We start from the raw sequence: 24,678 nt of genomic DNA on the forward strand, positions 1-24,678 counted from the left end.
TGCTTGCAACAGGTTTTAATTCTTTTGATTTGTAAGATTAAATTACATGTCATTTACAAGGATCTTTCTTGTGGTTTATGGTTTTACAATATTATTTTTGTGACAATTTATAGGGATCAAGGTGACAACATTATGGTACGATGAGGGATGTGTTCAACACACAAGAATGACAGATACATGCAGTGTAAATATAATTACAAATATCGGGACGGAGGTTAGAGAAAGTCTCAGTATTTTCAGAGTAAGCAACTTCAAATATTTTGACTTGATTCTCAAAGTTAGGCAGTTTTTGCCCTAACCAATGCCCTTGAAATAAATAGGTATAATTCTGAAACAAATTAACAGATCGACAGCAATAAAAAAAAAAAAAGGCAAACTTAAAAGTTCAGTCACCATCATGTCTCAGGCATAGGCCTTCGCACTTAACATACAGACACCTTGACTAATCTAAAACATTTTGTCCTTTGAGGTCAGTGTACATCTGATCTTTGATCTAATAACTGAAATATACATGCATGATAGACATTCACTGTCACTTAATGAATTCAGTGCCCTGCAAGCACTATCACTACAGTAGTCCAGTTAGAGAGAGCAGTAAACAGGACAGAATATACAGTATGATCTTAACTAGATTGCGATCTTCAGAGGAACTCTCTCCTGGTTAGTTTTGCTCGGCTGTTTGGGATTCTGGTAGGACAGTCTCACAAATACAACAATGAGGATAGTTCCTGGAATAAAAAAAAAACAAAACATCATCTCTAATCACTAGTCGCCAATTTGACTGTACATAGTGCACATTATCATGAGGCCTTGACAAATACTACTTTTGTAAAGCTTGCAATACATTCTCAGTTGCACTTTAAAGTGGCATTAAAACTCTTTTCCCCAGCCTCTTAGCTTACCTATGACCGCAAAGGTGCCGAGCAGAATGCCCACTGCAGACTGAATAGTTGGCATGCCCTGCAGCTGCTTGGCAGCCATTTTGCAGTTCCCTCTGACATTGCAGGGACACACTGTCACTAACAGTAGAGGAAAAAGGGAAAACAAATTCAAACTCAGAGATCAGGGTTTTTAAACATCACACAAGTAAACTAGAAATACAACGTAAGGAAAGAATTTGTCTTATGTTTAGGACTGATGTTTGCTGTCCAACCAAATAATTAATGTAAGATTAGTTTGGGGAGGTCTGAGAACAAGTCACATAAACCCTGTAGTTTTACATGAAAGGCATGTCCGTACTTACTGTCCAAAACCATAAAGACGTTTCATTTAATTGCAAAGCTGAAGGCAGGTAAAACCAAATAACAGCACCTACACCCCATCTCCACTCTACATGTGTTGCACCTGTGTTTCTCAGTCCCTGTGTAGGAGGCAGTCAAAGTGGCAGAGGTGTGTCCACATGATGAGCCACACCTGATTTAGCTCCTCTTGGCTGCTGGAAGAGGGCTGGATATTTCAGGGTGTTTGGTGTGTTTGCATTCATTTAGATTTGTTTTTCACTTTCTCATATTTTGTTTGCACCGCGTTTACTCACATGCATGTGCTTGCCGCACCACTGGTAAAAGCAATTTACATGTTTCAGTGTATTTTTGTGTATAGTTGGTAGTCAAGACATTTGTTTAACTACTATTACTACTAATTCAAAAACATCTCTGTGGTGTCATATTTTTTGTCTGGTCTGTGAGCTGGTTCATGACAAGATAATCATATGATTTACCCTCACCTGTTTATGAGAGGTTGTGTGTTATGTATATAAGGTGTCAGCAGGCTGTACTGGGCAGAACAGTCTTAAGAGAGCTGTGTAATCACAAGCCTGGAAAAATCATTTGCAAAGCCCCACTTCATCATTATCAAACAACAGTGCTAGGACAAGCTGGCAGAGGGGTTGAGCTTTATTGATTGTTCCTACGCTCATGTCCCATAACCTCCCTGTACTTGCATTACTACATCAGCAGGGGAGTTGACATTACCTGGCAAGTTTATGAAGGTGCTCCTGGGAGGAGAGCTGCTGTCAGAGATGGTGAAGGGCACAGTGTAGACCTCAGGGGCCAGATATGGGATGTTTAAGGACAGATTAGTGTGTGTATCTGAAGGACAAAATGCTCATTGGTTAAGAAAATGACAAAAAGATTTAAATAAAATTTTGTTAGAAAATTACACATTAGACAATTTTTTTTCATCATTTTGATTGAATGATGAGGTAACAGCAATTAGTGCTATCTATACTAAGATTTTAGATTGGATTTACTTGTCATTAAAGCTCATTGTTGTTCCGTTAAATACTATATGTGGTACCTTGCACTTGTATTTGGTGGATCAAGAAACACATGCACAGTGGTACAGCACTGTTTTCAGAATTTCTACACAGCATAGTGCCAGCATACTATGTGGCTATGTAGTACATCACAGATCAAAAAAATCAGCTCTCAAAAAGTGAATTTAAATGTCTTTTTACATCTTATCAAGGTCATGCCACTTTACAGTGGTTTTCTACTACAGAAGGAACAAAAACCAAGCAAAAACACGCCAAGATACAACTGCAACACAACACTGATCTGTGTTTGAGGGTCTGGAGTGTGTGTGACTTTATCTTATCTCTGTAAATCAGTTTAAAATACATGTCTGGCTGCATGACGTAAAAGCCCTGTTCTGTAAAAAGAAGTGTTTTATCAAGCCGTTTGAACCCTTATCTGAGGGTCTTAACCCCCACGCTTGCACCTCAGCACCATTCCCATTCGTGATGCATTTGTCAGTGAGGAAAACATGATCTGTGCAGCACTTCCGTAGAGGTAGTTAATATATTTCATCCTGTTTCTGCACAGAGGTGACATTTTCACAAGTTGGATTTGCCTTCCTACTCGGAAAAGTATTTTTACATTACAGTGCAATTAAATGTGTTACAAGAGAACTGACTGTATGACATTTTTCTCTTTAGTGCCGAACAGCCATTGAGAGTGGACGTAAGAAGAATAAACGTGTGCTGCCTCATTAGCTGAATTTCTGCATTGAAAAGAGCTGTCAATCATTTGAACACGGTACGGTAAGAGTCTCTGAAAGACTTGAAATGAATAACCATGATGCACACACACACACACACACACACACACACAGGTGTTCGTCTTTCGTCTGAGGGGTTGTGGTTTGTGTCATGCAAGCTGTGAAACTCTACAGCAGACATTATACCGGTACAAGTACATATTATTGGTACGGCCATTACTGGATGCGACCAGGTGCAAAGCACTCTGGGAGATTCCTTTTTTTAGCCTCCATTAGCTGGCAGGAACCCAGCAGTGACGCCAAAGAAATTACACAGAAGATATAATTACAGCTGGGCTCAATCAATACCAACAGGAACAGGGGAGTGAAAGAGGGAGATAAAAAAAATCTGAGAGGGAAGTGGTTGAACTGTTTGAATGACTAAATGACAGACGTCATAGCAGAAAATTGTGTGCATTAAACAAGCACAACACTAGCAGTTTACAGCTGCAAAAAAGGATAATTATATCATACCTTTCTTCCCAGACAGGAATGGAGAAATTATGCAGGAAGAAAATACAACATTGCAATTTGCACATCCACATTAGAATGGATCACCCTGTTTCTTTGACTATCTGTACTCATGGATGGCATACTGCCTGTTTTAATTCATACAAGTCAGAGAGACATTAAGCACACTACGACAAACTCAGTGTCCTCTGGCTGTATTTATTAATCCATTAATCAATGATGTCACGTTGTACGAACTTCAGTCTGGATGACATCAACCATCCTTACTCTCTACATTATTCAGGCTGATTCTTAACCAAAGTGGACCTGGCAGTTTACTTAGGCCACACTAAAAGACACAACATTCACATATCCATCTTAAAAGGTGTCAGATTACAGGATGATGTATAAATTTGTCCATATTAAACCAAGAAAAGAAAACAAGTTTGGTGATTGTGGTGCCTCCATTATGTGTCTTTAACGAGAGGTAACCCAGGTCAAGTATCCGTGCAACTTGCTTTTTTCTTGCATTTGAAGGCCAAATGTAAACCATCTCTGGCCAACTCAATATGTGATCACTATATTTGGTTGGGGTGTGTGGGCTGATATCTGCATTCACACATTACATTTATTTAAGAGTGTGCTGGCACCCGGAATCAAGTGGTAAATGGACTGCATTTAAATGGCACTTTTTCTAGTCTACTGACCACTCAAAACACTTCACTACACATGCCACATTTACCCACTGATGACAGAGGCCATGCAAAGGCAGCCAAAGTGCTCAGCCATTCACCCACACTCACACACCGACATAAGAGCCATCAGGAGCAAATTGGGGTTCAGTATCTTGCCCTGACTTGCATAAAGATCTAAAACTAGGCTAGAAATATTATAACGAGCCACAACCGCCCTGAATCAAACAGGAGTACTTGGGTATAAATGATACTTGAAACACATGATTGAGAAACCCAAATGATAACTGAAACACCCTCATTATAATGTGCATTTGATTGTGACTGGCTACAATTACTCTCGGCTTGTTGAACCTACCAAATCAGTAAAGAAAAGTTGCTTAAAACCTCTTCTAACGATGTGGTCTCGCTTCACTGTCCTCTCTTTTCACTGTGAATCATAAGCCTGACAGCGTATGCAGTGGATCAACTGGGTTCACGTAATCACCTCACCATTAATGGGTGTTAGCTTCCAGTTACGTCGAACTGTGGCATCACTACGCAGGGAGAAGTTGAGTCGTCCTCCATGCTGTGGCCCGTCACTGTCTCGTGAGGCCAGCACCAGAGCTTGGTCCTCCCAGCGAGGCGTACACAGGTACTTCCAGGAATAGTCTCCAACCAGCACTGGACTGTTGTCATTGACATCCAGTATTTGGACTGTCACCAAGGTGGACGCGGATAAGGAGGAGTTTCCTAAGAGGAACACAAGAAACAAATACACTAGGAGATGAAATGTTGCAGCTTCGTTGCTTCATTCTGCTCATAAAACCTTCTTTACTGGTGGTTTTCTGTCCCCTTGCATACTGCTTTCTCTCCATTCATCCTGTTAGCTCTTTGCCTCTTCTTCCACATCTGTATTCATAACACTCTGTTTATCACATGTATGGACTCACAGCTTGTGTACACCTTTTTCCTGTGTTCTGTTAATTATCAGCAGGATGTGCAAAGCAATCTATGAGATGGAAAGCAAAACAAATTGGCTCTGATGACCTCACATTTAGATTAACATCAGAAGAATCAACTTTTATTGGCAGTATATATATATTTTTGCATACACACATACTGAATTTTACTACTGCATTTATCCCATCCTTAGTTGAACACACACATGCAACACCCGGCAAATTACATGCAGTGAAACACACACAGGAGCAGTGGGCAGCATCAAGCGCCTGGGGAGCATATTGGGGGGTTGAGTGCCTTGCTCAAGGGCACATCAGCCGGCTAATGAATGTATGAGAATCTGCAAATCAAATCATGTTATTAATAATTTTACTTTTAATATCCATTAAATAATGAAAGCAATCTTACGTCCATCCACTGCAATGACTTCCATTGTGTAAGTGCTGTTCTCCTCTCTGTCCAAGGCCTGCACAGTCTTTAGTTCACCAGAATACTTCCCTATTGAAAAGTATTTCTTGGTATCCCCTTGAAGAGAATATCTGCACAAGAAAACACATGTAGCTCTGTACGGTTATGACTGTGACTTCATGAAGTAGTCATTCCTCGAGAATTCGTCAGCTCTTTGGCTCACCTGATTGGGTGAGAATCAGGGTCATAACCTCGGATGGTGGCGATAACCCGTCCTGGTTCTTCACCCTCTCTGACAGTCACCTCGTAATGACTTTGAGAGAGGATTGGACCTTCATTCACATCGTCAACATAGATAGAGACCGTTGCCGTGGATGCAGGTCCGTATCGGCCGCGGACCAGAGCCACTGGGTTCTGAGCACTGAGCACGAGGATGTACTCGCTCTCACGCTCAAAGTCCAAGACCTGTGAAAATGTTCACACATAGACCCAAAATTAAACACATACTCTCATACAGACATTGCTGAGTTTTTCAAAGTACCAGTACACAATTTTCCAACAAACAAAAACAAGATATCTGTATTGTTAAAATGAGATCAAGTTTAATTGGGAAATTGCACTTTTTTGATTTGGGTCAACTGGTCCTTAACTAAAATCTTAATGTATCTAGTCAAGGTACAAAGAAACCATCATTATTTAATCAAATTTCAGAATTTCTCAGAGTTATGCAAGGTGAAATTAACGTAAGGGGATTTCTAAGGATTGAACTGCATTTTATAGGCACTCTGACTATCAAACACTCACATGTTAAAGAGAAACAGCGTGATCTCCCCAGGTGGAGAGGGACACAGTAATTCCCCTGTGTCCTGTCATTTTATCTCACTTCTGAGGAAACTAAATTCACTGTCCGAGTTTTGCTCTGTTTCCAATATGACCCAGACACTGGTCACAGGGAAATGAGCCAAATGATTCACTGTGTCACTAATGAGACATTTTCCATGATGATGCACTTGAGAGCAACTGCTATGTGACAGTGCAATGAATAAACCTTTGTACATTGTTTAGCAGATTACTATCACCATAGAACATACAACAAATAAATCTGTCGACAAATACTTTTACTACTGCACTGAGACGTGCAGTGTTTACTATGTTTGGGTACAAAGTTTTCCATTAAAATTGGGAGTAGTAGATTTGACAGGATCACTGGACACTAAAAAGAGTACCTGCGAGCCTTTTTTAAGGCTTAAGAAGTTGGTTCACGGTGGAACTATGGAACAATTGACTATTGTTAAGAGTTTACAGAATAGTGAGTGATTTAAATACTTGTCATACATTTTAAGATGTCCTAGATTTTAGAGGCAGACAAACCTACCTAAAAGCAAAAATAATCATACTATTTTACCTTAATCTCTAAGGCATTTGATTATTTTAATGGTGTCTTCTGAATCATGCCCTGCACTTGTGTTTGCGTTCAGGTTTTTTCATTCTCTCTGCCCATGAAACAAGACATTGTTAAACTAGCATTGCCTGATATTATGCTGCTCATGAGTGCGTCTCTGTTGCCAGGGAGAGGAAACACAGGCCTTGAGCACTGCTGCTGACTGGAAGTGATGCATCAAACTACTCAGAGTGTTTTCGGTGCAGCAGAACATGTGCATGGGCTTTCTCGAGGTTATAGTCACTCACCTGAATCACTGCATTACAAATACAGTGATTATATACAAAATCTATTTATTCTGAACATCTTCAATGAAATGTTTCCTTTCCTTAACGTCACTGTTAAGCCACAATATTTAAAGTCCTCCAGAATGATATGACATATTTGTTAGAAAGCACATGTTTGTTTAAACCCCTGCGGTTGACTGGCGACCAGTCCAGGGTGTACCCTGCCTCTCGCCCGTAGTCAGCTGGGATAGGCTCCAGCTCCCCCGCGACCCTGACGGATAAGCGGTATAGAAGATGGATGGATGGATGTTTGTTTAAACATCCAATTGATGTGGAGATTCAAGGCAACTAACTCCAGTTCACAAATTCAAGCAATCATTTTGCTTGAATTTGTCTGTAGTTTTGCCAAAACACAACTTCTCCTGTGATTCTAACACATCATAAACTCTGCTACTCCATTTCTTTACTCAGTACATTATTATGTAAGACATAATACAGCTTTAAAACGTCATGAGTTGAAATGGAGCATACAACATACATTATTTTGACAAAAGTATTGGGACAACTGACCATCATACCAATGGGGCCTTTGGTGACATTGTATTCTGAGTGTATTAGACACTTGTATGGAACTGGTCCACCCTTTGCAGCTGTGGTTGATCTTGTGGGACGGCTTTCCGTGAGATTTTAGAATGTTTCTGTGGGGGTTTTTGCCCATTCATGCAGTGGAGCGTTTGTGGTATCGAGCACTGGTGTTGGACAAGGTTCTGATTCTTCCTTGGGGAGTTTGATGGGGTTGTGGTAGGGGGTCTGTGCAGGTCAGTCAAGTTTTTCCACACCAAACTCATTCAACAATGTCTTTATGGAGTTTTACTTTGTGCACTGGGCCACAGTCCTGCTGGAATAGAAAAGGGCCTTCCCCAAAGCTCGAAGCATAGCATTGTCTAAAATGTCATGGTATGCTGAAGCATTAAGATTACCTTTCACTGGAAGTAAGGGGGTAAGCCTGACTCCTGAAAAAAGTCCCATACCACACCTCAGTTCAAAAATAAAGATGCATGTCCCGATACTTTTGTCTGCATTATGTATCTTGTAATTACATTCTATATTCCATTCATTAAAATACCTGCCATTAATGTTACACCATTCTTTAGGTCATATATACTTACATTACAGGATTTGCACTTTAAATCCCACATTGACCTTGTAATAGATGAATACATATTAGGGATTTATTTGCTGATAACTTTGAACTAATTATTTAATGGTGAATGTTACATTAATTGAACTGTTACAGCAAGCTCAAATTCACTGTTCTTTAACAAAATGATTTTACATTAAGTGTCTAACGTCTCCAGTTCTTTTCAGCCCGATTAGATTCCCCACACTTACCCCTGGTTCATTTCAGATTTACCTCAACTGGCTGCTTCTAGCATGTGTGGTAAACTGCCATTAGTGTCTGCTCACACAATCTAATTATTCACTTGGGCTGTGTGCAGTGTGTAATTTCTAATAATGAAATGTGTCTGCCTTCTGGCGCTGACCTCACACTGTAACGCGATGAGTTAGAGGATTTGCACAAGTGCATTTTAATCCTCTGGGGCTTCACTTGTGAAGGATTCAAGCTTTACTTTTTAGTAAAGTAAGCTAAATAAATAACAGCACCCAAATACAATACAAACTTAGTTACTGTGAGGTCAGCACAAGAACTTTAAACACAGCCGTTCAAAGAGGCAAGAATTTAATCTGTATAATATGATTTCTAAAGAATAGAGACAGAAAACAGAATCTGAAAAAAAAGGATCTGTTTTGAATTTTATATATCTCCTGCTTTATCACAGCAGTACATGGGCACCTCACAGTTCAATCACATTCATCAACTCCCACAGAGATTGCAAATAATAGACATCTCTTGTCTGGCCCACTTGGAGAGCACACACACACTAATTTCCTCCCCACACTCCCTAAAACACTCTGCAGGATTATATGAGGTAGGCGAAGGGTGATGCACCCTGGGGACAGGAGAGATTATTGGGCTAAAACATTGCATTGTCATCTGGACTCTTTTTTGTTTGAGGCATGTGGGACTGAAGTACTGACATATTGGAGTATTCTTTTCCAAAATATGTCTAGGCAGGTCACACATGCACCGTGATATTAATACTGTGTCTCCATAAAAATGACTTGAGTTGCATGTGATTGCTATTTTGACGTGGCCAGCTACTGAATGATCTCCAAGGACTGTACGGAGACCAAGGAAAAATACAAGCCGTCATGCCAAAAACTGTCCTTGACGTTAATATTTGTGTTTCTAAGAGGACAATTGGTTTGTTTGCTCTCATACCCCACACAGGATAAAGAAAACAATTAACTTGGTTTGAATTTTTGTCATCTGAATATGCCCAACGAGGTGGTCAAAAATGTGTGTACAGAGGCTGCAGGATGGTTTGTGCTGATTACCTTTGAAAGGACAAGTGAGACCTCATTGGTCTGCTTGTCTGTGACTAAAGTAAAGACCTCCTCCTCGTTTCCAGACTCTAAACGGTAGTCCACCTGCCAGCTGTCCCCTCCTCGAACATCTGCATCTCCTGCCAGCACAGCTGTAACAGTGGTGCCCACTGGAGCGTTCTCCAGGATGTGAAAGGGCCCATACTGGTGGGGAGAACACAGAAAATGTATGATTACCCATCAGAAACCATTTGTTTGTTCAATACAGAAAAGAACATCTACAGAACAACCAGAATTCTTCTCTCATCTCTAAATACATGTTTTTTTTTTTGTTGTTGTTTTTTTTTTAGCAAATATGTCCAAAATGTAGTTTTATGTTCCAAAGGCAAAGACTGAAGGAAGGATAATTTAAATCAAACAATAAACACATTATTCTCAACTGCCTCTGCTTTAACAGGTGCTTCAAATGATAACTAATACCATTAAAAACTAGTGTCAGTTTTGGGGATGATGTTGCAATTTTATTACTGCCCAGTTTTCAATTCGCTGTACTCTCACCGCAGTATGTGACAGTATGCGAATATGCAATTGCCCCCTCTTGCCCTCCAGGTGTGAGCTGACCTTTATTCACACACCTCTGTGTGTTTAGACAGCCGTTTAATCTGCCTCTCACAGATGTCCTCTAGTGAAGCAGCCATGCCTCTGATCTGGCTGCCCCAACCACAGGGTCACTGAGCCCAGCCCTGTCACCACTCGCCTCCCACGTCACCCCCATAGCGCCGCCTTCACATCACCATGGAAAAAGCTGCACTACTCAGGCGTGACCTGCTCAAGAGCATTTTCCACCTCTGTGTGTGTGTCTGTGTGTGTGTGTGTGTGCGCGTGTGGTGATTATCTGACCAGTACACTCATTTGTTTGTAACGGCTTGTGAGCGTTCAGTAACGTTTAAAAGAGAGACGTTAGAAATCCTTGAGTTCTGATTGGATGGAACAAGGACATAAAGAATCCCACAGTATGTTATATCAAAAATATTTAGCAGAATCTTTTATTAGCAGTGTTCAACAATACTGTCTCCTGTTGCTGGTCTGGATATTCATGCAAAAGATCTAAAGCCAACTTCTGCTATTAAAGTCAAAGGCAGTACCTTCTCTCCCCTGCTCAAAATAAAACATTTCTTCACAGCTCGCAATGTTCGTGCTGTCTTTAAGTGTCACTATGGCCTGACAGTGAGAACAGCCAGAGACCGGTTCCCCATTATCACAGCATGATGGCTCTCCCACGTACCTCCCAACCCTCCCAGCTTTTCTCTCTTCTATTATGTGGCCACATGTGGGTGAAATGTGAGGGGATTTTCTATAACTGCCTATCTCTATCTCTAGCCTATTTTTCTTTCATACCAGCGCCTACGTCAACATGAGGGAAACCACTGCCCCACTTTGTACTGATTCTGTGACAGCAGCATTGTTGATGCCTCACTCAAACGGATCTCTACTAGATAAAAATAAATATTGGAGGTAGTTCCCAAAGATGTTTTATTATGGCAAATACAGTATACTGAACGCACTACTACACTGCTGCTATTGTTATGTTATGAAAGAAATTAACTCTTTCATAATTTTTTACAAGTTACAGGCCTCTGTGTGTAGTTATAATGTAGATTTGTACTGTAAACAAATGAGTGGAAACTTCTTTCCAAAGAAAGCATTATCAGATTAAGCTCTAAAAACACAGTCCACTTAGAGTACAAAGAACTGAATAAAACTCCTCCAGTAACATGGTACCATCTCTATAAGCCTGCGATTAGAGGGCATATCTAGTTCCCCGCCAGGAAAATTAGATCAGTGACCTGCTGAGCGGATTCGAAGTCCGCAGTCCAGTAGCCGCTGATGATGGCCTGTGATGTTTGGCCTTCCTTTGTTCCAAAGGTATTGTTCATCATGTCCTGAGCAGACTGTTGCATCAGAGGTGTGTGTGCGTGTGTGTGTCAGTTTGTACATGTGCTCTTGTACCTCATGTTGCGAGAAGACGGGAGGGTTGTTGTTCTCATCCTGAACGGTCACGACCACAGTGCAGGAACTGTTTAGACCTGCCAGGGACATCATCACAATGTCTGTTGGTGACCCATCACACAAATAAAATATTCTGAATGAACAGCAAGTGCCTCATTTTGTCTGCATCACACCTTGATCCATGAGTCATGCAGACCACATCATCTGTCTCCCCCAGAGGTTCGCACAAATACATCCCCAGATGCCAAAGTGGCAACAAAGCTACTGATGCACTAGCTCACAAAGCTAATATGTCATGTCACTTCCTGACACAGTAATTGCTTTTAGTTGTTGTTGTTTTTAATTACTGCTGTCTTTTTTTTCTCTCCCCCTCTAGATTGAACTTGCAGCTTGATTGCCACCTATTTCCTCATCATGACTAACACTATGACTGGCCATGTTGTCACCATCACCAGTCAGGGAACAGTGGCCCTGTACATTCTATTTTAGGGAAGCAATATTTTCATACTGGAATATTTAATTACACTTTAGACAATTTAAATTGTCTTAATTTCTCCCTTAAAAAGTGGGCCAGGGGAGCCAGAGCACAGCAACTGCATCTACACAGTGTGTCTATATTTGTCTTCATAATTTAAGCATAGTGCGAGGAAGCAGAAGAAATAAGTAAATATAACTTTTTTTTGTTTGTGTACAAAGATATCATCTAACTAAAGCATTTTCTCTTTTAATGAAGAAAAACAACATTTCAGATAGATATATCATGATAAATAATTTAAAAATATATATATTTTGAAATGTATATTCTATATACAATATACAAAATATATAGAATTTATCATATTATTGTAGTTATTTGATAATTATAAAATAAGTGTAATTATACATAAACCATATATATTTATATGGTCTTGAAAAGTCCTATAAATAAAGTTACTTATTTGCTTACTTTTGTGTCCAAAGAGTTTGTATTTTAACTCAAAAGTGACTTTTACTTTAAAGAAAACTATAAAAACACAATACTGGGCTTCCAATCATTTGTTCAAATTATCTTTATCCATAAAATTCTATTCCTTTGGGTGCAATATCGAACTTCAGCAACAGGAAATGACAGCCGCTTAGTTCCCTAGAACATCAAGTCACTGTAAAAATAGTATTTGTGACTTTCTGTGAGACTAAGTGCCAGAAGAAAAGAATCGCAATATAAAGAGGGCGTCATTTTGTATCAATTAAAAGTCACCTTTAGCATCCTCAGCTGTGATGGTGAGGGTGTACTGTGGAGCTGTGCCCTCCATACTGTCTGCCTGGACAGAGATGACTCCGGAGTCACGGTCCACTCTGAAGAGGGCACGAGGGCTCTCTGGAATCTGCCCGACTAAACGGTAGAAGATCCGCACATTGTCCGTCTTAGGATCGTCATTGTCAGCTGCCTGCACTGTCAGGATTTCCGTCCCTGGGGCAAAGATATACCAATTTAACCACCATTTTAACATGAGGATTTTTGTTATTTTCACTTCTCTAAATCTTTAAATCAGAATCTCATTCAACATTCAGACATTCAAAGCTTCTGAAACATAGCAAAAGAACCAAGGAACATTTTTTCTCTCTGCAATAAGTCACAGTCACATAGCGCATCAAATGGGAGTAAGAGGGCATAGAACAATAGCTTTCTCATTTAATCCTCACTCAATGATCCTATTTAGATTAACAGATTGCCTCCTCTGATTCATTTCTGAGAATCAGCCATTTTAAAGCATCAACAAAAAAGCTTTTATGCCGTGTCACAACACACCATGCGCTTTTTTATGAGCACAGGTAGAAGCGAAGGTGCTTTCACCTCACGTCCTGGCAAAAATCCCAAACTGCTTTTACAAAAAGCATCTGTCACTGTCAGCCCTTTCATCACCTCAACACCCCTTCCAGCCACTGTTTCCTCTACCTTGTTGTGAAACATTATTTCCATTGTAGTGTAAATGTGACAGAGGCTTATTCAGATGTTTTACTGCATTGTTTTATGATGATCTCTAACCTTGCTAGCAATTAGAAATTCATGAAAAGGTGTTGAGACTATATTTTGAGTATTTAAGGTTGGTCGTATTAATATCTTTACATTTTTACAAAGTTTCAAATTCAAAGTTTTGCTTTGAATTTTAACTGAAAGTGCCACCTCTGTGATACAGTACAATAAAATGCTGTTGTTATTGATTAGCAAGGACAGTTCTGGACAATATTTTCTAACACCTGTTGGAGTGTACTCATACTGTAGATGTTTTTAAAAATGATTCCCAAGTATTATCTGCTAAAATGCACAAAAAGCCAGTACTTACCTCGAGCAGCCAGTTCCTTGACCACAGTATGGTACTGTGCCTGTGGAAACGTGGGTCTGTTATCATTGGCGTCGCCCACCATCACCCTCAACTCCACAGGTTTGGCAATCTCTCTGCCATCAGGACGCTCAACCACAATGCTGATTTGGAACTGACAAGGCAAAAAGAAAAACACATTGTTTGCCTGCGGTGCAAGTTATCATGGGATGGATGGATGGATGGATGGATGGAGTCCATCCAAACTGCTTGAATAGACATCTTAACATTAATCATTCTGCACCTCTGACAGGAAGGAAAGCTCACGTGAAAAGGCTCCATTAGAATCATCATTAATGTAATATAAAGACTGACTGATGGACTTTTAGTCACACAATAGATATGTGGCATTTACTTCCTCCTTAACCTGCAGATCATCAGTCACTTTTGGAGTGGTATGCAGCGATACCCCTTTAATGCGGAATACCAAAAAAAAACAAACAAAAAAAAAAACGGCTCCACCTTTTCACCTTTTACTTCTGATCTACTCAGGTTAAGATTATGTACTTTGATAAGTACTAATAAAATGTCTTAAAAAGTATTGTAGCACAAATATGAAGTTGAAATTATCTAATGTCTTACTCCCATCAACTACAGAAGAAACTAAAACCTTCAGGGCTTCAGGCTAGGCTGATAAATCCTTTTCAACCTCCCATGAAATAATCATTTCCAAAGACAGGAAATGCTAAAATTAAACACTAATCACATCCACTGATGAACCTCAGTCACTCTGTGTTGTTCTTTGGCTACTTGAGCATTTGTGTCAGCATATACTGTTCAGAGAGCCATTCAAAGCTCTCCGGGCCTAAACCTAATCATAACATTGGACCCCCGCTCAGTGCTCAGTTGCAATAATGTGTACCACTGTGTACCTTTAATTAAAAGACAATTAAGCTGTAAGTAATAATTTATTTTGCTCAGAAGAGGAATTTGTTTTTTTTTACTGAACCACATGACGATTTTCTTAATGCCATCACAACGCATTGTGTGAGATTCTTTTGGGTTTAACAGAGAGGAAGCAGAACATAATGAGCCTTTAAATCAGAGCAAACATCATATTAAGACTATAGGACAATCATTTCTTGACACATGTGAAACAAACACAATAGAAACACAAAAATAAAGGCTTCTGTCTTTCTTAAATGATCAGTGCAGCACCCACAGCCCTGAGGTTAAGTGCTTCAGATGGCAGTCATAAACTGACATTCAGTATTAGGCACTGGGGATATTTAACTCGCAGTTATACAGACCTGGTCTTGTGTCTCTCTGTCCAGAGGGGCGTTGAGATAAATGACTCCTTCTCTGCTGATGGTGAAGAGCATCTCTGGAAACTCCCCCTCCAGACTGTACTCTACCTGACTTCCACTCCATTTGACCTACAGAAACACACATAGCAAAGGGTTTCTGGATACAAAACAAGACTAACATTTCATGACCTTACCTTTTTTTTCTTAAAACAATTTTAATGTAGTAATATTGTAGTAGTAGAAGAAAATTATTATGCTGCATAAACCTAGAAGGCAATTAAGCAGGGCCAGCACGATGTATAGGTTCAAAGCTAAGCTACCCTTTATAATAAGGAGCTAAACACATGCACTGACAATGATGTGGAACAGAGAGCACAGCCAAAACTAACTATGCAGGCTGAAGGGGATTTTCCATTCTGCTTTACAGCCTTTGACAGAGGGCTGTGCAGTGAGGCTGAAAAGGTCCTAGTAGCCATCAGACAGCACCCAACAAGGAGAGGGGCCCAGCTGGAACACGGCTGATGCACACACAGGGCATATGTAACTCCTCAACACACTGTCACACACTCCTCCCTTGTTTTGGAGATGGCTGCCCAAACACTATACTTGTGTATACACAAAGCTGTTTCACACAGCTGGCTGCCTCTCAGTGTTATGGTGTGTCTCCGGATCTCAGAACCTTAACGACATATGTTTCAAGAGCTGATTAACGATCACGGGCTGCTCTACATAAAGTTCTATACAAAACTCTAGGAAGTCATCTGTTTTGCCTCTGCAAGTGTTTGAGTTTGCAGAGCACGTTCTGTCTCCCCCAATAGCTCATGTTTGAGTTGCGTCATGACACCTCATGTCTGCGCGAAGCTTTTCTCCAAGATACTGTGAACTGTGGAGTAATCAGTCGCTGAATTGCAGACAATTCAGTCCTGCATTAAACACAAAATCAGGAAATATAAAAATACCAGAGCTGGAGCCAACATGGTAGTGGCAACAACTGCAGTTACTTGCCACTTGAACCTTCCCCCAAAGGCAGGTCAATACCTATCAGACCAGATAATAAAATACCCAACTTTACAATGGAAATATTCACTCTCACCCTCTGCAGCAGCGTGTGTAGATATGCCAAAGTCCACTGGGTGTAAATGCAGCATTAGCCTAGCTTGTGAGAATTAGCTAGCTTGGTATGTTCAAGCTACACGATCGAGTTTCAGCTTCACACATGATCCGCTTGCTTGCTTAGTTTAGGTTAGGCAGAGTCAAACAAAGCCAAGATTTGTTGGCCACTTAGACATCTTAAAGAAGCTGCAAACACAACATACAAAGTTGAGATTCAGTTATCAAACAAATCCCTTTCAGTGTTGGCCATAAAAGAATGAGGTGAAAGAAGGTTCAGAAGAACCATGAAAATGAGATCACATCTGATGACTAATATTGCTGAGAGCCACACTGATACAAGAATTATCTGTTATATTGAACACTGATTATGACGAAGGTCTAGTGGTGCTCAGATCAATTCTGCAACAAATAATCAGATTTCATTTGACTGTGAAAAGTGACAATTCAATGCACCTAAGAGTCTTGACTCATTCATTCACATGCACTGAGGCCTCTCTTCCTCCCCAAAGTCTCAATAGATTGCATTGCTGAGTCCGAATTGTTCAACTGATTGCATTATTTAATCAAAGACTAAGGCAGGCAATCAGAAAAATGCAACAGATAACAGTGAAATTAACCTCCATCGCCCCGTGAGGCAAAAGTACTGATAAGAAATGTCTTTGCAGAAAGTAATAAAGTACAGTAAGAGGCAGTTTAATTTCAGAGTCTGTCATCACACTGCGGACACTGGGCAAGTAAAAGACAGCACTGTTACAGATGAGTGAGTGGATGTGGACTGCTCAATTTATCTGAGACAGCCGAGGAGGTGAGATCCATAGAGTGGGCCCTGTGCATGACTATCTCTGTGCAGTATGTGTCAGAACAGCGGTTAGTCCCTCCACCTACTGAGCACAGCGGCACAATCATGCAGCGTGGGAGAAATGAGGCTTCCCCAAAGTAAATATCCATGTTAAACTGATCCAGTTCTGTGTGATTTAAACTGTAAGTAAATGGTTTTCATATCGACAGTGCAGTGATACAGGCTTCGTTTCTCACTCTCTTAACACATTTTTTTTAATAGAAATAAATACACTGAAGAAATCTGCTCAGTGAAACATTTTCACATAGTCTCATTTACATATAGAAGCACAGATGCTATTTGTTAAAAAATTGTGAAAATGAAAATGGTTATTAGGCATAAAACCTTAGAGACAAAAAGATAGATTTTATTGTAAATCTGAAGTGGCCTTTGAAAATATGACAACTAAAAAGAAAAAAAAAAATCAAATGTGCCTACACTTGTGAATCCACACGTTTTCAGTGGGTGGAAGGGGCTGTTAGAACAGGAGAGATGAGAGGCTGAGGGCGAGTGTGGGGGAGGTGGGAGAAAACAGGAGGAGGGGGGGAGGTATTGTGATGCACCTAGTGGTCACAGCAACTATCCGAACCTGCACAATGCATTTAGTTCTCTCTACAGACCTCTTTGTTTCCACAGTTCTCAATAGAGAATGAATAAGAAGTTTATTTTTTGCTTTACAGGCACACAAAATATCCTCCCAAGTGATAACAGCCATTGTTGGCTGGATTTTGTTTCCATGTATTACAAAACCTCTGAGAGCTTTTAAACTATTTATAGACATATAACTGATATGGCTAATATTATAACATCCAAGAGGTTAGACAAGTCAGGTGACAGACACAGTGATATATTATGAGAAGCTGAGGGAACATTTTAAACTTAATATACATTATGGTATTGCAGTAATGTTGGACATTAATGTTAACTCAATTAAAAATGTCTCTGATTAAAAATGAGTTTTGGTTGATGATAATTATCAAGTGACACATTTTGGAGTTGGTCCACAGTGGAATAGTAGCTGACTCTGTTGGCTCACAGACCTTTCTGAGGGAGAGACTACATCCAAAAATTTTTGTTTGAACACAGGGTTTCCAGCTTTAGGTCTGAAAATGTGCTTACAGCTTTATAAAATCACCATGGTTACTGTTGTATCAGGCTTGGAGCTGTTCCATTACTCGTCTCCAGTTTTCCATTTCCAAAAGACTTTATTGGTTTATTTCTCAGATTTTTCTGGTCTGGTAGATTATTTTCTTGATGAATTAATAATTTATTTGTTTTATTTAAGGTCAGAAAACAGTGAAAAATGCTGATTGTAGTTTTCCACTGTCCAAGATGTCTTCAGATGTCTTGTTTTGTTCATCAAAAAATTCAAAGCAAAATGTTATTCAGTTTACATTAACATGAACAGCAGACATCTTCACTGAAAGCTGGGACCAGAGAATACTTGTCATTTTTGCTTGGACTTTAATTTATTGATTCATTATCAAAATAGCTGCCGCTTAATTTTCTGTCGATGGATTAACTGATGGATTTTCTAAGGCAGACCTCAAAGTTACACAACTGTTGAGATGTTAAATAGACTCATGTCAAAAAATAAATAAATAAAAATGTTAGTGAGTCTGTTGAATTAGTCAAGGATTTTTCTTTGCATGACGTGAGATAAAATATTTATACTGAGCTGTACAATATGATTAAAATAATGTATGTAAAGTTTATTTTAGGGTGTTTGCCTTTAAGCTGTTTGGTCTGTAATAATGCCCCTCAGATTGGTGATGGTGGTTGGTGGGTGGGTGGGAGAGTGGGAGAGTGAGTGATTATGGGAGTTAAAGTGACTCAGTCAGGAGGTAGCCTGAAAGGATCCATGGCATTTGAACAGCATCAATAATTCAGTATTTGGTCACTTAGGAGGTCCCGAGAGGCACTACAAACAGCAACTGGCAATGTGATGCCACTTTACTCAGTCCAGGCTATTGACAGAGTTTGTTTTATTGTAATATGATAGTTGGCAGTTGAAAATGCTTGACAATAAAGTCAGCACTTACCCCAAGATGTTTGCATGATTTATGGTTAAAAATAAAACAAGTGAAAGTGGCACTTAACACTTCACGTGCTAAAGTATTTCAAGGTGAGTATGTGTTGGTCAGGGTTGTGTCGTCTCACCTGTGAGATGGGGATGGGGTATGGGCCTGGGAGGTTCTCCTGAAGTCGCACAGGGTCAGGCGATGCCCAGGTGTTTCCTGTCACCTCAACTGTAACAATACCGGTGGTGAAGAAGGCATTCGCCTTCCCAGCCATGTCCTTCACCATCACAGAGAGCTTATAACGTCCGCACATCTCTGGGTCCAGAGTGGAAGCTCCTGGAGGTCACAGTGGGCCAGATGAAACACTTTATTTTACAAACACATCTACAGTATTGCGCTGTGCTTAATGACACTGAATTGTATTGTGTTGTGTATATGAGGAGCAAGGCAAGCAAATTCAAAAACACAAAAAGGAAAAAATACACATATACAACACATAATTATGTGATGGATTCTGAAAACAATGCAGTAGTATCACTTCCGTGTCATATCTTATTACATTATTTGTATTTAATTCCATGTAAACATACAATCATGCTGCATGTTAGTTTACTCAATCCTCAACAAGTTTGGCTTTTACAAGGTGTATCAATGAAACTTCTTACTTTTCATGAATTCAAATATTTCTCCCACTTTCATCATACATACACTGACTGTATAGTTTCTTAGTCCTTAATGACACTTTATGACAGACTTGTTATTCAAGCCAGACCACTTTTCCAAATTAGCCAAACGATTATGAATTAGAACCTTACCAACACTAGATTTTAATAGCAGATATCTATAGATTTATGTATGAGCAGTAATGGGAGTTAGCCCACTGTGTGTTCTTGTATCAGAGTTGCTTTTCTGTGGCTGAACAAAACATACACATGACAACAAACAAGATATTACATTAACTTGATACTTTCCCTACAGTCACTGGTTGGGACTGACCTTCCTCGGTGAGGGAAACCTCTCCAGTGATGGAGTGGATGAAAAACATTTGGCTGGAGGGAATCCTGGGTGTCTGTTCCATGAGGCTGAACCGAAGCTCTGCGTGGGCAGTGTTCCGGTCATCGCGATCCACTGCCTCCACCTGCATGAACGGGATCCCTGAGACACAGGTGGTGCAGAGAAAAATGTTGCCTTCAGTACAACACAGAAGTCTTTCCTCACCACAAACTCAAAGCACATTACCCAAGTTAAAAGATGATAGAACTGCAAAACGCCAGGCATGATGCAACCACATTGTCCATCATTATTAAATAGTCTGACAGCTGGTTTAGTGAAGGGGTCCTTGTGAATAATAATAAAAAAAATTTTTAAGTGATAAGCAGCACACAAAAACACGATGAGGTTGTTAATGTTAGCAAGTACAGAAGCTACCCTAGCAGTTTAATATCTTATCATTGAGGCAGATGATTTTACAATTTGAGATTTTTCGTAGGGGTAACTGCAGCCCCAGTTTTCATGTTTTACTCATCTCTGGAAGGTAAGGAGGACAGTCATTGATTTGAATAAACCCAGTTTGGAGTATTGTACCAGAGCCAATGTGATTGCTTTGTCACAGTTTGTGTAACCAAAACGAAAGTGATCTGCTTTTCCACGTCATTAATTCTATCAACGATGAGGTTAAGAGTAAAATGTCGTTTCCAGGGATACATTGCACATGTTTTCCATTGTTTAGACAAAAACTTGAGTTTTGTATGTCATATTGCAGGACTGACAAATGTAACCCAGACTGAAACAAGTTGTGTAACACAGTTGTGTACCTTTGAGAAGCCCGAGCTGCACGCTGCCTCTCATGCTCTCCACTATGAAAGTGGGCACATTGTCATTTTTGTCAATGACACACACTTCGACGGTGAAGCTCTGTCGTTGGACTGATTCTCTGAAGGACACCTGCAGTGCACACACAAACCCACTGTAAGTATCTTTTAATAATATACTGGAATCAGCATGCAGCCTTTCCATGAGAATCAAAGCAGAGATTAATCTTTCTTATATCACTGATCATCAGCACAAGAACCTCATGTGAGAATACAAAAAAACAAACTCTCATTATGTGAATTTTGATGAATAGATGAATGAAGACATGTATGTGAAATTGCTATCACCTTTCTGATATGACATGACAAAATGCAATATCCTACCTGCAGAGAGTAAGAGGGCTGTTTCTCTCTGTCCAGTGGTTTCAGAGCATACAGAAACTGGGCGTCGACTCCGAATATCCCCTCATCATCCCCTGTTACCACTAGGTCACTGTAATTACTTGGCAGGCTGTGAAGCTGCACAGAACAGAACAAAAGTCACAAAACATCAGTTTGTGTTCCAGTTTAAACGTGAGCCATGTGAACAAACAATAAGTGCAGAGGGGTAGTAACTGCAGCTATCAGTGGTTTGGTTCCAGTCTGAATATAAACAAGGAAGGAATTTTCAGAAAAGACGAAACCTAATAACAAATACGTGGGATATCACCAGATTTATGTATGGCTGCTGTATTAGTGTGTGTCTCAGTCATCTCACACATCTCACCACATAGTTTCATTTTAACTGAACAGATGACTCTTTACCAAAAAACAAAACAACAACAAAAGAACAGACCCAGGGACAGCTGTGTTTCTCACCTTCCTGCTTTGTTTACTGTAATTTCTTAATGTTTTAGTGACTGTTTTCTCACGTCTCAGTTGGACTAAATTCAGGCTAGAACCAGACCACTGATGGCTGCAGTTACTACCCCTCTGCACTGAATTGAAGTATTGTGTTTTCAGAGCAGTACAGCTTGCTCCCCTGGCCCATGGACGTCCACTGCTGTCTAAAAACTCTTAAAAACACATCAGTTAGCCCCACTGCTGAAGATGGCTGTTGTAGTTTATCTTGAATCAGTGCCACATACACCACCCTGCTGCTTTAAATGCTTGCTAGTAATTGTGTATTATTCGTCTGCTGAAAATAGTCCCCAACAAACATGCTTACTGCTGTTCAAATAACATTTTCTAAAAAGTACAGTACACAGGAAATTACTGAGTTATTTATAAATTAAACTATGTGACTTGTTTTTTAAAGTTTATGTCTTGGCTTTGAGCCAAGACAGACTGACAGACAAGGAAGGGAACTTGAAAAGTGGTTTTCAGGCTTTTGAAAGGATTTGTTAACAAAAAGAAAAATACAGAATCATACAAACCTCTATCCTTCCATCCAGTTTCTATACCACTTTATTTGTGCAGGGTCGTGGGGAGGCTGGAGCCTATCCCAACTGACACCCTGGACTGGTCTCCAGTCAATGGCAGGGCCGACACACAAAGAAAGACTCGTACTATGTTTATCCCTTAAATTTTCTGATGTTGTGAAATCCCTAAATGGAGGTCCTCTTAAAAAAATAACCCTGGATCCAAATGTCTACATTTTAGAGCCACTAGCTGTTGATGCTGGTTATTTAGAGTAGCATACAAGATGACTTAAAACATTTGCAGCACTTTTGTCCTTTGTCCTTTGTAGGGTTTGCAGACTCAGACACACAAGTAATTAATAAAGGCCTCTCTAATGAAGAGTGTTTACCTTGGACAAACCGGGAGTAGTTACTGTGTCCTTTACATTCTCAATAAATTGGGGTTATTATCCACCGTCCACCGTTCTGGCCATTAACGTGCACTTTGAGGAGTGTTAATGGCATTCATTCCAACACAAAGACTGAAAATATGAATATGTGTCATACAAGATGTACTGACGTCACAATGGAACCAATTAATGTGTCAGATACTCAAACTGTTGCACAATCTAGAGCAATAAAACACCCCGCATGCCACCCAACTGGACTGAATGCAGAGGCTGGGACTGATGCTTTAAAAGCATTGTGAACACTCCAATTATAGTCTAGTGATGACGGCAGCAAGAAGCAAGAAGGGGGGTTAGGCTGATGCAGATCTAGTTCATTATCTACCTTCATTTTTTGCCTATATAGAGCAGCTTTTCGCCTTATTCCTCACCACTAAAAGATAAACACATTCAGAACGCCAGAAGAAGTTTTCATTTACCTGCTTTTAATCTTGCGAAAATTTAGCAATTTAGTGTTGAGTGTCTCAGTGGACTTTGCAATGAATCTAATTAAATATTGACTGATCGCCCCTCCCAAGCAGGACTTTTTTTGCCATCTAGTTTTTTCAAGTCTCTGCCTTTGCTGATTTTCATTTGCATGTATATGAATTGAATTGAACTAAATTGAATTTAACAGTTTGCACTGTTGCCCCACAGCCAGAGGGTTTCAGGTTTGAATCCTGGTCTTGGCCCTTCTGTGCAGAGTCGGCATGTTCTCCCTGTGTCTGCGTGGGTTTTTCCCAGGTATTCTGGCCTCCTCTCACAGTCCCAAAAACATTAATTAATTAATGTCCATTAGGTTAACCCATACCCTCACAGAGTGACACAGAATAAAAGAGAATCATTGAAAGTTTGGGTAAGTTATAAGATTTCCAGATGTAATTTTTTAGCAGCTGGCTATGAGCACAATATTTGTTTGGTGAATTAGTATGTTGAAAATGACTTACCTTGGCTAGATACCATGGGAAAATACCGTCGTAGTTTTCAGGCACACCAATTTTAACATTTGCCCCAGAGCATGGAGTAAATGTGTGAAGCATCTCCAACTGTGAAATAAAATATTAAGTGTGTCTTAATGACTTTGTTCATGTTCCTGTACATGAACAAAGTATGACAGTAAAGAGTGACTAAAAGACAAGTATGACATCTTACTGTGATAGCCATGATGAGCATTGGTGTAGCTCCTCCGTCTGCCATGACTCCCTGTAAATGTGGCGTATTTGCAGCATTTCAAACCACATGGCCTCAGCCCAACAATCAACACAATTGTTACTGATTTACTACCGTGGAGTTCTTTCATACACACATTTCACAGCTTTTACATGTCTGACAGCCTGCGTTTAAATGTATAACCGCCTACAAAGTTGTTCTAAGCAACATCTGAGCCTCCACTATGGTCTGTGGCACAGAAGACCAATAAAGCCACGTTTGACTTGGAGGTAAAATGTTGTGTAAATGTAAGATTAAACCATTTCATTGCCACCTTGATGTCTGTCGCATATATTTTTTTTTATGCAGCTGCTCTTTTTAGCAATAACAAATCACAGGCTATGGTGCAGTGTACAAGTAACTGTAATGCCCTATATACTCCAATTTAAGCCTCTAAAATACAGCAAACTTTGCACATACTGTTTACTCAACAACAGCAGATGATGCCAGAGATAAAAGATTGCAAAAAAAGTGCCACCAGTTAAGCAGCAAAAGCCATTTTAAACAAAAGTTTTTATATCTTACCTTCTCCAAATGAACCATGTGCTCCCTCTGAGAGCTACGAGAGGACTTTAAATTGGGTGGAAAAAATGCGTACTT

General features: G+C 39.9%; 1 protein-coding gene and 1 long non-coding RNA gene across 2 annotated transcripts; one reads left to right on the plus strand and one right to left on the minus strand.

The window, feature by feature from the left end:
* On the minus strand, positions 1-24,678 carry cdh16 (cadherin 16, KSP-cadherin). The gene is made up of 18 exons (XM_046389975.1): positions 24,604-24,678; positions 24,022-24,072; positions 23,817-23,915; positions 21,429-21,563; positions 21,048-21,177; positions 20,230-20,388; positions 19,373-19,569; positions 15,265-15,390; positions 13,979-14,129; positions 12,892-13,104; positions 11,655-11,731; positions 9,657-9,848; positions 5,752-5,993; positions 5,529-5,659; positions 4,671-4,910; positions 1,971-2,087; positions 903-1,019; positions 1-728 (listed from the first exon to the last, which is right to left on the minus strand). The coding sequence occupies exons 1-18, from the start codon at positions 24,619-24,621 to the stop codon at positions 628-630; spliced, it is 2,496 nt and encodes an 831-aa protein (XP_046245931.1). The 5' UTR covers positions 24,622-24,678; the 3' UTR covers positions 1-627.
* LOC124059715 lies at positions 1,274-5,217 on the plus strand. Its single transcript, XR_006843420.1, has 3 exons — positions 1,274-1,558; positions 2,936-3,035; positions 4,623-5,217. It is a non-coding gene; the product is annotated as an uncharacterized LOC124059715 (long non-coding RNA).

Source organism: Scatophagus argus, chromosome 1 (genome assembly GCF_020382885.2).
Source record: "Scatophagus argus isolate fScaArg1 chromosome 1, fScaArg1.pri, whole genome shotgun sequence".
NCBI classification, from domain to species: domain Eukaryota; kingdom Metazoa; phylum Chordata; class Actinopteri; family Scatophagidae; genus Scatophagus; species Scatophagus argus.